The sequence below is a fragment of the Thunnus maccoyii genome, chromosome 5 (assembly GCF_910596095.1).
Source record: "Thunnus maccoyii chromosome 5, fThuMac1.1, whole genome shotgun sequence".
Taxonomy (NCBI): domain Eukaryota; kingdom Metazoa; phylum Chordata; class Actinopteri; order Scombriformes; family Scombridae; genus Thunnus; species Thunnus maccoyii.
This window is the reverse complement of record NC_056537.1, coordinates 23,712,436-23,727,944: the sequence shown is the minus strand read 5'-3', so window position 1 is coordinate 23,727,944 and position 15,509 is coordinate 23,712,436. Positions and strand designations below refer to the sequence as shown.

Here is a 15,509-nt window from a genome sequence, read left to right as displayed (position 1 = left end):
CTATGAACGCTTGGCCGCCACAAGCCAGTTATCCCTGTGGTAACTTTTCTGACACCTCCTGCTTAAAACCCAAAAAAGTCAGAAGGATTAGTGTTTGTGTGATAAATTGATGTTGAAGTTTTGTCATAAATATAAATGAAGCTGGTTATTTATTTATTTATTTGTTTGTTTGTTTGTTTGTTTGTTTGTTTGTTTGTTTATTTACTACTACCACCCACCCCAACCCCCCCAAAAAGAAAAAAAAAATCTCCTGTATTTTGATAGACAGATGTTGGCAGGTATGGGAGAACCTCTGAGATCAGCATTCACTTCATTGTCAGACACATTTGACCCCGGTGACTAGATTTGCACCTGAGCCAGAGGGAAGCCGCAGACCTCGGCCACACTGAATGTTAATCTTAATTACAGCAGGGCGGAGACATTGACATTTTTCTTGGAGTCTGAGGAATTACGTCTATTCTTGTTCAGTCTGCGTCCTGTGTGTAAACATTGTGATTGTAGGTTACAGTGCGTAAACGTGGAAAATGCCTATGGAATTGTTCCATATTTTGTGACTCTCACTCTCTCCCTCTCTTTTTCTCTTCTTGCTTTTTCTCCCTTTAAGCACTTTTCCATAAAACGTCTCTGGAGCATTTTTTTTTTTTTTTTTTTTTACCAGCCATGAAGAGGAGGAGCGAGGGGGTGGGGTGTGGGTGTAATGGGCGTGTTTTGGTATATAATACTTCTCCCTGAGAAGTTTTGCCTGTCGCCTGGTCTTTGGGACAGCCTCTCACACATCATCTCTATAGCCTCACCAACTGGGAAACTAACTCACCTGCAATCCTGCAACCAAATAACCCCCCAACGTTTTGACTACTGCCATCTGACATGGAGACCCAGCAAAGACACGGCCACCACTCACTTTGCCACACCTGCCGGAGAACGGAGAACAGCAGAATGAAGGTAACCAGCGGGAACAAATAGTTTTATACTCTCCGGTCGCACTGTTCGGGTATTGAAAGACCTCTGGCAGTTTTATAACGATATTTTCTTGGCTTTATTATTGAGAAAACCGCTTCGGGTTGAGCAGATGCATTGCGCGCATCATGTTTTGACCAATATGAACTGCCTGACATCTCTTAATTTGCATGCAACAGAGAAAGTTCAAGATGCATAAATTACGTGGGGAGCGCCTGAAGCTTTGAGCCATTTGTGCAACAGGTTACCTGAAAGGACTGAAGGAAAAGAGTTACGAGGTATTCTGTTCGTCTCTCGTCTGGATGGTGCGCCGTTCGCAGGACTCGGAGCAAACAGCTGGTCTTTTTGCCCGCAGATAGGGGGCGGTAGGTCTGAGGGTCAGTGAGCTCACTACAGGGTGAGCAAGGGGAAAATATATGCTGAGTCTGGCTTTTCTGCTAGTTAACTATCGAGCAGCCGGTCTTGCAACTTTTGGAGAGTTGTGTAAGAGGGTGAAAGCCAGAGATACTGTCTACTTTTTCCTCCAGAATAAGCACTTCTCTCAGGTGCGACATAGTGACAGTGGCTGATAACATTCAACGGGGTAAAACTGCACATTTGGCATCATTTGTCTCACGCAATGGGCTTTCGTGAGTTAGTAGGTCAATACATAGAAGAGCATCTAACACTGGAAGTCGTACATCTTGTACAAGCGTGCTAAATGCGTGTGCGTAAAGAGTGGATCCTCGTATATCACACTGAAAGGCAACATCTGGCTGTCATCGGAGAGTCTTTAGAGAATATTATATGTCATCACTGCTGAAATGTGTGGCTGCATTTGTTGACTCGATGCTTCATTCAGCAATGTGTGTGTGTGTGTTTGTCTGCAGGTCAAGAAGATGTCTTCGTCCAGTCGTGCGCTGCTGTTTGCACTGGCCCTGACGCTCTACGTTGTGGAAATGGCCTCGGCAGAGACGCTGTGTGGGGGAGAGCTGGTGGATGCGCTGCAGTTCGTCTGTGAAGACAGAGGCTTCTATTTCAGTAGGTTTCAAAGCATTTCAAGTTTTCACAATGGGCTGCATTTTATTGCATTGTCTCTGCTGTTCATTCGCACACATCTGTTTGGATAGCTGAGACTATCGCTCCGTCTGTGGCCGTGTGGTATGCGTGTTTGGTATTTTTCTTTCTCACGCACTCACACACGCACACACACACTGACTGAGAGACAGAAAGAGAGAGGGAGAGAGAGAGGGAGAGAGGGAGATTATAGCCAGCTGCGTGTCTCAAGACCTCGTCCAGGCGGCTCTGCTGAGTGTGCGCATTCTAGCCCATACTGTACCTCTCATTGCATATGAAAGGCCGGAGAGCTGTGAAGGCACACACGACTCAGCGCGACACAATGGGCCGCTTGTTTACCAGTAAAGTAATAGCACCCCAAGAGGCATACCAGTCACCTCAGCACCAGTGTTCCCAGGCCAGGCGACCACACTGATGAGTCGGAGGGGGTGGAGAAGGGAGCTGTTTTTGATGTCAGGTTAAGAGGAAAGATCATTAACATCAATTCTGATCATTGCTTCCATTGTGGTGATGATGGGAGTAGCTGTAAAGCATTATGGGAAAGCATTGTGGTAGCTGTTAATCCTCAAATGGATAAGCTTCTGTTTGCACAGTCAGTGCAGTGTTTGCGACAAACATAACTTTCCTCAGATATCAGTCTCTGAAGCAGAAAAGGTATTAGCTATGTCCCACCCACTGTTTTCACCTTTGACAGACAGGCTGTTTCTTTGTGTGCTGCTTGCCACAGAAGCCTTTCTTCAATCAGAGAGATCATTATCCAATTTGGGCCAACATAGATATGCTTCCTCCTTCTCCTTTTTGCCTTCTCATCCCCCCCGGATCACCCGCTCTTTTTCTCTCATGTTCCTCTTCCTGCAATCAAATCTAGCCTTCTCTCTCATGAGATTTCTCTAACATTGTGTGGGGTGCAGGACTTCAAACAAGGCCTTTATTGATTGCGGATAGTGGTCCCCTGTGCAACATGCTAACCCTCCACCCCCTCACCTGATTCTTCTGTACCTTTTTCTCTACTGCCTTTACTTTCTTCCTCTTGTTTTGCATTCTTTTCCTGTGTTTTGACCCTCACACACCCTCTCTCTGCACTGATCCCTTGCCTCCTGTTTTCTCTACCTCTCTGCCCCTCCTCTCCCTCCTCATCCTCTTTATCTCTGCTGACTTGACAAAGGACAAGGTCACAGAAGAGTTTCCATTTTATGTATTTGCTCACTCAAAGGTCTGTCTGAGAGCTCAGCTGTCTGTCTCCATCACTCTTCTGGTGTCTACATTGCAGGGTGTTTACTCGTGTATTCACTCATTAAAGGACTTCCAGATAGCCCTAATCAGATTATCCTCTACAAACAAAAAGATTTGTTGCAGTTGGTCATAGATTTCCTTTTATCCTCTTTGCTCCATGGACTGCTATGATTGTCAAAGTAATCCTGCGAAAACAACCTAGATTCATTTCTGATGCCAGTGTTGTGTTCTCTGCATTAGAACTCAGGCCCTTGCCCTCACCCTCCTCATCACCTTTACTCATCCCTCACTGTGTTTCTCCTCAGGTAGGCCCACCAGGGGTAACAACCGGCGCACCCAGAACCGTGGGATAGTAGAGGAATGTTGTTTCCGTAGCTGTGACCTCAACCTGCTGGAGCAGTACTGTGCCAAACCCACCAAGTCCGAAAGGGACGTGTCGGCCACCTCTCTACAGGTCATACCCGTACCACTAAAACAGGTACGTCTCATCAACAACAACACACCAGTATGGGAAACAATACCTGTCCCCATCTTTATCTGTCCTCCCATCTCCTGTGCCTCCATTCGCCTCTGCGCATCACCCCTATGTCCTGACACTGAGTACAGACTAAAACCCGCACAAAAGACTGGTTTATCTTGTTCAATGGTTAATCGTAAGCAGTTACCTTCCATGCAAAGTGCTGACCATCATGGAAAACATCACGACAGTCACAGCACATTATATTGAGGAAAAGGCAGAGTCACTCACAGACTTGAGTGTGTGTGTGCGAGTGAGAGAGAGAAAGTCTGTGAGATGCTGGGGACTGCTGGTCCGTAACAAAACAGTGTGTTCTGAGTGTGTGATTATTAGTCACGGAACAGCAAGCTCTGCGAAACTGGCATGCATTTTGATCTGTGCGGTCAAAAACACCTGACCTGGCCAGTGGAGTGTTTTTTGAAATATGCCACAAACTTGCAGGGAATCGCCAAAGTGTTTCGGGTCCTTTCATTGCGGTCACAAGACTGAGCTGTGGCTGTGTTCCAGGCCTCTTAAAATCCCTCCAACCTTCCCTTAGACAAGAAAAGATGTTTATAATGTTTCTGGTTTGGCTTGTTAGGAAATCAGTTTCAGTGGCGAGAGATTCCTAGTGATGTAAACAAAAACAAAAAATAAATAAATATTGCAAATGTCAGGGGGAAAGTAATGGACCCTCTGTCTGAAATGCAAAAAAAGAGGCTGCTAGGGAATTAGTTGGGACATGTCCCTGGTTTGTCTGGGCAGGGAGACTTGATGGGTACAGCCTGCTCCGAGGGCCAGCTGTTCTTAGGCTATTGAGCGGGCCTGGAGTGAATGAAGGGGGATAAACACTCTTCAAGTGGCAGGACCAAAACAAGCCATTCAGATGGAGCACTGGCTACTCACGCATAAATTCTAGCTTCGCTGTTACCACTCCCACTTTTTCTCAATCTGTGGAGCTCAGCACAACACTTAACACTGTTTAAAAGAGTTTGCTGTGTAAGATTAGAGGTTTTGAAATGACAATGTTTTTATATATTGTGTCATTCGGGAGGCTGCAGAGGTTAGTCAGTTCAGCGGGTCGTTGGGTGAACAACGACGTGCTCGTCTTATGTATATGAGGCGAGTGACCGCCCTTCCCTTTGACAGTATGTTAAAGAGGCTGAACTAAGCACTTGTTGACAGCTTCTCTCAGTCAAGGGAACCAAAACAAGGAGCAGTTGGAGGCAAGCGGAGTCTGTTATGACGCTCTGCGCTATAAGAATGACATTTGATTTCCATTTGACTGGCCCAACAATGACTGAATGTTTTCACAAAATAAACAAGGCTTTCCTCCATTGTAATAAGCATTGCACAGTATCTTATCACCCCTAATGAACTGACTCCCTCTTTTCCCTTTTTCCTCTATTTTCGCCTGCACGCCACAATAGGAAGTCCCAAGGAAGCAGCATGTGACCGTGAAGTATTCCAAATACGAGGTGTGGCAGAGGAAGGCGGCCCAGCGGCTCCGGAGGGGTGTCCCCGCCATCCTGAGGGCCAAAAAGTTTCGGAGGCAGGCAGAGAAGATCAAAGCCCAGGAGCAAGCAATCTTCCACAGGCCCCTGATCAGCCTGCCTAGCAAACTGCCTCCCGTCTTGCTTGCCACGGACAACTATGTCAACCACAAATGAGCCCGCTGCCAGCCCTTTGCACAGACAAGAGTTTGGAGGGAGAAAAAAAGACTAGGGGATTATAGCTTTGTCTCTGACGTCATTTCTGTGGCAGTCCACTTTGACCTCCCCTGCCCTGTCCGAGCCCACCAATCCCTCCCCCTGCTCTCATCCACTACTTCTTGACCCCCTGCCCCTTCTCTAATGCCCCCCCATCCCCGCCCACCCACCCTCCTCCGGCACACAAACATGCCTTCACATTCTTCCTGTCTGAGGTCTTTCGCTCCCTCTCTCTTTCAGTCACTGACACAAAAGGCACAAACACAAATGATGAACAAAAAGTTAACAATTCGGCTGAATGCAATTCAGGTGGATCCTTAAGCAAAAGAGAAAAGGGAAGGGAGAAAAGAAGATGAAAGAGATCTGTGGTTTGCAAGTGTCAAGAGGACACCCAGCGGAATGTTTTTTTTTTTGTCCTTGTGGAAGACAACTGAAAGTGAAGAGCAGCTTGCATGAAAGAATCCATTCCACATCATTTTTCCTGAGGCAAAAAGAAAATCTCTGTTAGTTCTTTTTCTTATTAGTTTGCACCTCTACCTATAAAGGGACTTCCACACTGTAAGGAATTATTTTGTAAAATTAGATTCCTGTTCCAGCACCTTTTGATCACAAACAAAAAGCAGAAAAGAGTCTGCAAAATTGCACATTGCCACGGATTACGTCAAAGTAAAGAAAAAAATGGCACTATTTTTTTATGAACAATGAACGTGTAGCTTAAAAAAATGTCATGGTGCTAGCTTTGGGAATGGACTCAAAGAAGAGGTTGAAAAGCACGTTTTTTTTTCTTTGAATGAATATTAAAACTTTCCGTTTTAAGGAAAGTGTGACTTTTTTTAAAAAAAAAAAAAAGGAAAATAAAGGATATGGGGGAGCTCCTGGCAGTGGCAATGTCAAGGGGGAAGTGTCACTGAGAAAAGATACGGGCTGTGTTGGCATCTTGGCTCACAGCGAGTACTAGCGGCTGCTCATCACTAGCTTGCCAGCATAAGCGGCAAGGGGGACCTGAGACCCAGTCCCTGTTCCTCCTGTCCCTCTGAGGCTGCCGGACACAGGGAGCAGTGTGGGGACATATATGGGACACCGTGGACTGCCTGGATTTGGACAGTACTACAGTTCTGGGACAGTACTTCCTGTTTGCCATGGCTTTGCAGACTGCTCTGACAGGAAGTAACATGGCATGGACAAAGAGCGAGTGGGATAATGATGATTATATTTTATTTTGTCTTTTTTTCCTGTTTTCTTTTCATATCAATGTTTCAATGAAAAAAAAGGAAAACCCCGTCAGTTTCTGGTACCGTGACATTCCTGTTTTTCCAAGTTAGGCATTTTTTTTGTTTCCATGGTTATTGTTATGATGTTATTTTACAGTTCTAAAGAAAGGCACAAAAATTTCGATTCAAAGGGAAAAAAACAGCAATAATGTCAACTAACATTTTATTTTTATTGTATATCAGTAGTATTCACATGCTTTTGCCTGAAAACAAATACTTGAATATATATATATACATCTATATATATATATATATATATAAATATAGATATATAATTAGTTTCCAGGGACGTTGTGTTATTTTCCTTTAGTCTGAGCTGTATCTTGCGTAATGAGCCGCCAAGCTTTTTTGTTTGTTTGTTGAAATACAAATAAGGGCACTGTATAAAGGCATTATTTATTTTGTTATAAAATATATTTGAAAAATTGGTCCAAATAATATACGTAGCACTGATGCTCAACTGACGGATTTATTTTGTATGATCTCTGTTTTCCAATTGGAGTTGTAAGGCTTTTTTGTAGATGCTTTGTACCAAAAATAATGTCTTTTTGTTCCTTTTTCGTTTGCCATAGTAACTTTAAATTAATATTTTAACAACAGCATAGCCTGGATTGCTTAGGCATGTTATGTCACAGAAATAGGCACATATTCTGAATACGTTGGTCTGCATGGATTTCCAGAAACCTGTCAGGGTTATCTGTGAAACGGGAAGCATCAATGAGTGACTTTATTATTGGAAAAATAACTGTTCAACATTGATTGTACTCAACCCACTATGTTTTGAAGCCACTTTAGTATTGATGGCGGAGGGAATGATGAGTCCTTCATTAAATCATTTCTTTGTAATTGTGCATGGTGTCCTATGATCTTCTAAGGAGCATTTTGCCTATGTGCCAGTGCCACTGATGTTTTCGCGTGTTGATTGGGTCATGAGGCCAGAAATGTCTGCTCAGTTGTAGATTTAGGGCTTCGCTTACATGTGACTGACACATGTGACTGACGCACAATGACACGAAACGTTGTGTTGTTGCCCTAATTGGAGGTAATATTGTCGCTATGACGCTAGTAACATCAAAGGTCACCTAAAGGTCATTGTCTATGGTGGAGAGCTTATCATCATTCAACACCTCACTGTTCTCTCTCTGTCTCTCCATCTCTCTCTCTCTGTCTATCTATCTATGTTTTCTTCTATGTCTTTGTTTGTAAAAGACAATGCCTCTGATCTTATGCATCAACCATATGTATCTGTATTTGCATGGAGAGGGGAGGAGGCAGGGTTGTTAGACTGCCGTTCACCCCTCAACATCTTCCAATCATCCATCCATTATGCATTTGATGAAGGGCTATCAGGCTGAACCATTTCTGAAGCAGTCAAAGCACTCAGGAAAAAAACAAAACAAAAAAAAACAAAAAAAACAATCTACGCTCTCCAAGGGAGAAGTGGAGTAGTTGCTGAGTGTAAGGGATAATCTTGTTGTGGAAGGGCAGCTGAGGTTGTTATCCATACCTGGCCACAATGATACAGCTCTCTGTGACAAACCACTGAAGCCCATGTCAGAAGCAAGGTCATTCTGTGCCACATTATAGTTTCCTCCTCTACTGTGTCATGCATCACCCCATTAAATGGAGACTTAATGGATACTCGCCATGCTGTGGTGAAGAGTCACGCCAATACTTAATATCTTCTTTCTGTCAGAGAGATCTCAATTATCAAGGCTGTGTCCTGTCTCTAATTATATTCTACTTCAGTTGTGCAACAAAGCAGGCAGTGCAATTACTATATTATTATTATTATTATTATTATTATTATTATTATTATTATTATTATTATTGATAATATTATTATTATATTTTCTATTTTATTCTATATTTTCCTGCTAGGACTGCATTCATTCACTATTGTAATGTTCAAACAGGCTACTCTAGTGTTCTTATGAATGGCGTGAAAGACAACCACTTCTTTTCGCTGAATATGAAGAGATATCTTGCCAAGCAATGGCAACTTTTTCTGTGTCAGTAGCTCACTCAGCCTGTGTGTATTTTATTGATTTAACCTCTGCACGCTAGAACGTCCGAAATGCACAATTCATGTACTTTCATTTTTAATATCAATAAAAAAAACATTTTATCAAACATACAACGTCTAAAAGAGTTACTGCTTTGTTCAGTGTATTTGCCAGCCTCGGATGTTTTCTGTATGTTCAGATTGCATGTGTGTTTACACTTTTCTGTGCGTGTTGAGCTTGAGGGCCATTTTTGAAATCTTTTAATATCAGTTAAACCTTATGTGCCCTGTAAATGATTTATTACATCTTAAGGCCTTGCAAAGAATCTCCAGCTGCTTTTAGCACCCTCTCTTTTCCTCTCACCCACCCTCCCCTCTTTTTCCTCTCTTTTCTCTCCATCTCTGCCTGCCTCCGTGTCTGTCCGTCTGTCTCTGTCTGTCTGTCTCCTGCTCTGTCATAGGGCAAAGTGTGCAAATCAGCACTCACAGAGTGGCAAGCAGGCTTGCCGCAACTCCTCAGTCCTTTCTCTGCTGCATGCCACACTAAACCTGACCTGCTCTCACTGCCTCTGACACACCCTTGCGCACATCCATCCCTCCATCCTCCAGCAGCTTGCTAACTACTGGAGCTAGCTCCACTTCAGTAGCTAAGTTTAGTAACCGACATGTCTCAAATTATCACATGCATATTCTGAAAATGGCACGACCTTTCATTGTTGACATGCATGCACATACCCACCCATGGGATGTCTGTTACTGGGCAGATTTACAGTATAGTATCTTTGTTCCCAGAATGGAACAGTTTTGGGCACAGGGGTTATCTCGGTGCAGCAGAGTTTACTGAAGGCTTTCAGTGCTGTTATACGTAGGCAGAGTTTGAACTTTACAGTCAGAAATGGAGAAATCTACTTTTCTTTGGCTTTAGTGCAAAGTTCTGCCTTACAGTGATGAGATGCACATGTGTTGCTTCTGGGAAAGTGGAGAATCTGGTCGGTTATCATTGTAGAGGAGCCCGTGTTCTGTGTTTTATGGTCATAAATTGCTCAATTAAATTACCTTTGCCTGTCTCATGAAACCTTATTGCCCTACTAAGGAGTCCACCCTCATGCAAAAAGAGGGAAAAACACTCAGCTGGAAGTGTATGCTGTCAAAAACAGTTCATTTCTGAAAGATGGCTAGAGGCTGAACAAGTTCACACATAATCGTGTATGTACTGTACCTGCATGCAAACACAGGCAATGATCACATATTTTCACCTCTCTCTGCAAATGGATTCTGCACTAATACTTTATTCCCCTCACTGATAAATGTGTTATTGGTGCAGTGGTGTTAAAGTGTTGTTCCCAATAAAATATTAAATTCTCGCTGACTTTTTTTTTTTTTTAACCTACTGGCAGGTGCGTGCGCATGTGTATGTGTTCTCCAGCACCCGTTCTCAGACTGAGCCCATTCCCTGCAGGTGTTTATACAATAGCATGACTCTCTTGTACTTGGTGATGAGATCAGGGACTCTCTGGTCCTCGGGGCTCGTCACGTCAATGCTGTTCTTGACGGGACAGCATTTGGCACAACATAAGTCAGTCAAAACAAGCCAAACCCAGCCGCAGTGCGCCAAGTCATATACTTGTTTTCCTGACTATTGACTTTGATGGGTAGGTTGGTTAGATCTTGTCAAGATCATTAAAGCTGATACATCAGCGGTGTGGCATCGTAAAAAAGAAAAGGAGGAGATTTCAATGTAGTTAGACAGATAGAAAATTACATTCATATCTATTGAGGTATTGTATTAATGTCCTATTCATGCAAAGACCTCAACAGAACTAAAAAAGATGTCATTTCTGTCATTCATTTTTCTTGTGTCCAAGGTATGTGTGTAATTTTGGAAGGTACATTTTTAACTTGTTGTCAAATCTAAATTTACATCTGCTTCTAAATCTGGTACCTATATATAATCACTATAACATTATCCTAAATAAGTAAACAATAGCAAGAGCGCAGAAATGCCACCTCAACCTAAACTGGTAGAGCCAGATAAACCATAAATCCCAACCCACGCATCCATCCCCATCAGAGAGGCCTCCTGAATTGTGGAGCGGAGTGTAGATGTGGGTGGCACAACTCTCCCAGGCCTGACATTGGAAACTGCCAAAGAGCACACTAGAGTTAGTTGTGGTTGGCCGGATGCACGGGATGCATGTAAGGCCAGGCCAACTATTGAGGCACAGGGTTTGGCAAGCCCAGACCATCACAGCCCAGCGTGGCCACACAGGCCAATTAAGACAGGCCTTCTCCTCTCCTTTCTTCTCCTCCCCTCCTCTGTCTCTCTCTCATCTTTCCCTTTCTCTTTATCTCTCACTTTCTCTCTTGTACTCCCTCTCTCTTTCTCTCAATCCTCACAAAGCGTGCTCACACATTCCTCTTTTCCCACTTTGCCTCTCTAATTGCTGTGGACTGAAAAGAGGGATGGAGAGAGGGGAATGAGATTGAGAGAAAGAGACAGAGAGAGGGAGAGTCAGAGGGAAAGGGGGTCATACCACAGAACCTCTATGGCCAGGACAGACTGTACTGGCCCCCTGGAATAGTCAAAACTCCTGTGTGCGGTGTGTATGGGGCAGAGCATCCAGCCTTCTCTCTCTCATTAATTACACAGAAATATAAACTATTTGGCTAATTTCCCCCAAAGAGCTTAATCCCATGACGAAAAATATAATTCAATCTACATCCTTGCATGGGCTCTGAGATGGTTACAGCAGAGCCAGAGCATAAAGAGGGGATTGTGTTTCTTCAGTGCCCCACAAAACTATCTAATTGTTGATTCCTAATCAACCAGGAGCTGCGAAGAGGCTTTCCTAATTATGTAACCGTAGGTTCTGACAACAAAGAAGTGGAAGTTTTAGTTGATTTTGCACAAAGTAAAACTGTGTGAGGAGAAAAGAAGAGGGTTGGGGAATTGAATTTTCCACTTGATTAAATCTATGTTTGTTTATGTTGACATGGATTAAAGGTGCAGTGTGTTGAATTTAGTGGCATCTAGCGGAACAGACTTGGTAGAAATGGAACATAATATTCTGAAGTGTGTTTTAATTAGTGAGTAATCACCTGAAAGTTAGAATCATTGTGTTTTTGTTACCTTAGAATGAGCAGTAGCCCAGGACAGACAAACCAAACACTGGCTCTCAAGCCCACCTTTTGTGTGTTTTTTGCGGTTTTCAACTTTTTTGCGTGTTTGCGTTTTTTTGCGTTTTTTGTGTTTTTTGCATTTTTTGCATTTTTTGCATTTTTTGCGTTTTTCACAAGTTTCGCGGCAACCATACATTCTCCTACACGCTTGGGGGGATGGGGGGTGCAATCTGGAACCTCACTGCTTGATGCCACTAAATCCTACACACCTCACCTTGAAGGTGTCATAATCACAATTCTTTACATACAGTAGTATATCACTAGTTAGTTAAGTGCAAAATACAGGATCAAGGGTATGAGAATGAACCCAAAATAAACTATTTGAGCGTATAAAAACAACTGCATATCAGTGTTTTTCTTTGGTCTATGTCTGATCGTCTCCTAAAAAGTATGAGAAGGATCCATACAACCCACTCACACACTAAACATAGAGCACTTTGAGTGCTACATTTGTGAAGTTTTGCAATTTTGAGGCTTTTGGTGTCTTTGTCAACACACCAGTGAAAGGTCAGAGATGGCAGACACAGCGGTGAGTGTGGATGTGACAAAATGTGTGGGATAGACTGTATTCTGGAGGGCCAGAACATGGGAAATGAGGTGGTTAAGCCATACTAAATCATAACAAAAGGGGAAGTGGTTTCCAGTGTGGTCACTGGGTCATTGCATGACAATTTCCTTTTTCTGGAAAACAAGGGGGTCACAGCTTTACACTGAAATATACTCTGTGTGTGGTGCAGAGACCGCACGGCCTATACTTATTCACAGGGGTCAAATGTTGCCCTCTGTGGCCTCTTAGTTTTAAGGTTTAAAACAATCTAAATTGTCAAAAAGGCAAATTAAAACATCAATCCACATCTACATTTTCCAACAATGGTGACCTTTATCACTTTTGGCATCTCTGAAATATTCATGGATTTGTTAAAGGCTAAATGTAATTGAAGGTGTGGCAGAAAGAGTGAAGTGGGTGGCAGTAAATGTTTAAAAGCAAAATGCTGCACTTAATTAAACAAGGAGGTCAGCATCTTGTAACGTTTAAGGTTTCTGAGTTTTTAACTTTAACATTATCCAGGTGGGTCCTTACTTCACTCTCTCAGGGCATTCATCATTGTTGCACGTCAGTGTCACTATGTGGAGGTCACCAGGCCACTACCTGGGACTACACACACACATACACACATGCAAACACACACACACAGGCACTGCCTTCCTGCCAGGCTCATTTCGGCACATTAAAAGAAAGACAGTAAAGGATGCAAAACTGTGGCAGATACGCTAAATTTACTGGATACAAACATTTCAGTTAATTTAAAAAAAGAAACAATTTTAACTTTGAGACCAGAGGCAGACAATCAGTGATGCTAGCACTTGTTATGGTGGTAGAGGCAGAATAAAGCAGGCTGCACAATAACCAGGGACACTCCCCTCTATGTTTGAACAACATATAATTACAGATCAGGATAGGAGAGCCCATTCTGAGGGGAAAATAGCAATCTCTCTTAATTACAAGGCAGGCCATGATCCATACCTATCCGTCACTTCAAATAACTCTGTTGGATGACTCTGTGTTGGAGTAGCTGGCAATAATATTTCTGTTTAGGTAGAGATAAACAACACAAGCAGCGCTGAAAGGACTACCAGATAAACTGAAATCTATGGAGTGACATCAGTAAAAATCAGCTGGTGAAACAATGCTCTCATTTCACAAATCTTTAGATTTTTGCAAGTTTCTACATTTGAAACTAAACAAATTTGATACTTGACTTGATTGATTTAAAAGAAGAAAAATCTTCCATGTGGGAACAACAACGTCTGCTAACTTCTGTTCTGCACGTTTCCCCGTTTTTATAAACCAGATCCCTGTGGATGTTATTATGTGCTTTTGAATGACAAGTGTTGAGTTGAACGTTTGTGCAACAGTTGAGTCAGTGCCAGGGTGTGTGACCAGCTGTCATGCTCACACACACATAAACAGGCTCCAGTCTCTAGTCTCCAGTGAACAGTGTCAGCATACAGCTATGGTGGAGGTTCCTCTCTCTCTGGCCAGATGAGCATTCTAGTTATCTTCCCCACATAAACAAGATAAGCTCCATTTCTTTGGCCCTCGCCAGGGCCCAGGGGTTACAGAGTTCTTTCCTTCTATTGCTCTCTTTCTCTTCCTCTCCTTGACCTTTTTCCTCCTTGTTTTTCTGCAACTTCTGCTCTCTGTGTTGTAAAGATTTCTGCAGAAACTCAGACTGCTCAAAATTTCCTCACTCATAAAAATTATCCCTTGGTAGCGAAAATGTTTAATTATATTTCAGATGATCCTGAAAACAACCAGTTTTTCTAAGAATGACAGACATTTCAAATATTGTCATACCCACACACACACACACACACACACACACACACACACACACACACACACACACATACACAGAGACAGACAAAAACATGACAGAAGAGTGCAAATATTTGTAAGGAAATTGCTTCAGAAGGACATTGCAACTGTGCCATTTGGCTGCCCCAAACCATTGTCCGTTGAGACTTGCCATGGAAGCTGGCAGCGGTTGTTTGTGTCTGCTGTGCCATCCTTCAGCTCAAGACTGTCAATTTCATTCTCATGGTTCAGTAATGCGGATGGGACGACGTCCAGAAATGCCACAACTGAAAGACTATGTATACACGCGTGTGTGTATGTGTGTGCATGTTTGTGTGTGTGTATTTAAATATAACAGCAGTGCTACCAGTCTGGCACACAACTGATGACAGCTTTCTCTGTGAAAACACACACATATACTCACTAGCATTTACACAAACATAAACAAACAGGCGTGCATACACATACATATATGGGTGAACACATGCATCCATTACTAACACATGCATGCACACTTATACACATGCACACGCAAATCTGGACACATATGCTCCTATACACACACATTTGTGTTCACGGAGCCCTGCTAATGATGGGTGGCAGTATGATGTTTGTGTGTGTTCCAAAAGAATTGGCATTACTACTAGGGCCAAATCAGCAGCCAACAGCAGCAGGCTATTAACAAAACTGTTTCTTTGTTTGCTTTTTTTCCTCTTTTTTTTTCTTTTTTTTTTCTTGAGAGGCACCAAGCAATTAATGGTCTGCCTATGGGAGACCAGTAAACTGTGCCACAGTGGAGAACATATGCACAATGATGCAAGACATGACAGAAAAGAATAGATGATATTATGCCTGGCCAGCATTCATCATTCAGAACTTTATTACGGGATGGATCAAAGAAAGACCATGTTCTGGGACAAGCTGACATCCAAAAGGGCGAGACACACTTTTGACCATCCTGACCAGTGCTACCAAGTTCAGAGCCTCCAGGCATGTACAAGAATGAGAAACAGGATGATGTGTGAGTTTGTGGTGGGAGGTAGGAGTGCCATGTTGAATGAATCCCATTCAAAACATGATAGAAAGAGAGACAACTAGGAGCAGACGGTTTGTTGCTTTTTCTCAGCCAGGTCTTTCTAGGAAAAGACTCATTTCTAATCTTAATGGTGCAAAACAAGGTTTTCATGAAGGTGAAAAAAAACAATTAGAAATGACAGGGAGAGAAGAAAATGTGGTTCATCCG

General features: G+C 42.9%; 1 protein-coding gene across 3 annotated transcripts; it reads left to right on the top strand.

The window, feature by feature from the left end:
* The first annotated feature begins 727 nt into the window (after nucleotides 1-727).
* On the top strand, nucleotides 728-8,859 carry igf2b (insulin-like growth factor 2b). Of its 3 annotated transcripts, none has more exons than XM_042412293.1 (4): nucleotides 728-942; nucleotides 1,827-1,977; nucleotides 3,552-3,724; nucleotides 5,173-8,859. In XM_042412293.1, exons 1-4 carry the CDS (start codon nucleotides 868-870, stop codon nucleotides 5,410-5,412), a joined length of 639 nt encoding a protein of 212 aa, XP_042268227.1. In that variant the 5' UTR covers nucleotides 728-867; the 3' UTR covers nucleotides 5,413-8,859. The 3 variants fall into 3 exon arrangements, with proteins under 3 accessions (XP_042268227.1, XP_042268226.1, XP_042268228.1); XM_042412292.1 differs by lacking the exon at nucleotides 728-942 and adding an exon at nucleotides 1,039-1,502; XM_042412294.1 differs by lacking the exon at nucleotides 728-942 and adding an exon at nucleotides 1,473-1,540.
* Nucleotides 8,860-15,509: the final 6,650 nt, after the last annotated feature.

Bases quoted from the DNA above. Each gene is read 5' to 3' on its own strand.
- igf2b (XM_042412292.1), top strand. From the start codon at position 1,374: ATGCTGAGTCTGGCTTTTCTGCTAGTTAACTATCGAGCAGCCGGTCTT. The intron at 1,978-3,551 runs GTAGGTTTCAAA...GTTTCTCCTCAG, and splicing joins AGACAGAGGCTTCTATTTCA to GTAGGCCCACCAGGGGTAAC. The intron at 3,725-5,172 runs GTACGTCTCATC...ACGCCACAATAG, and splicing joins TACCCGTACCACTAAAACAG to GAAGTCCCAAGGAAGCAGCA.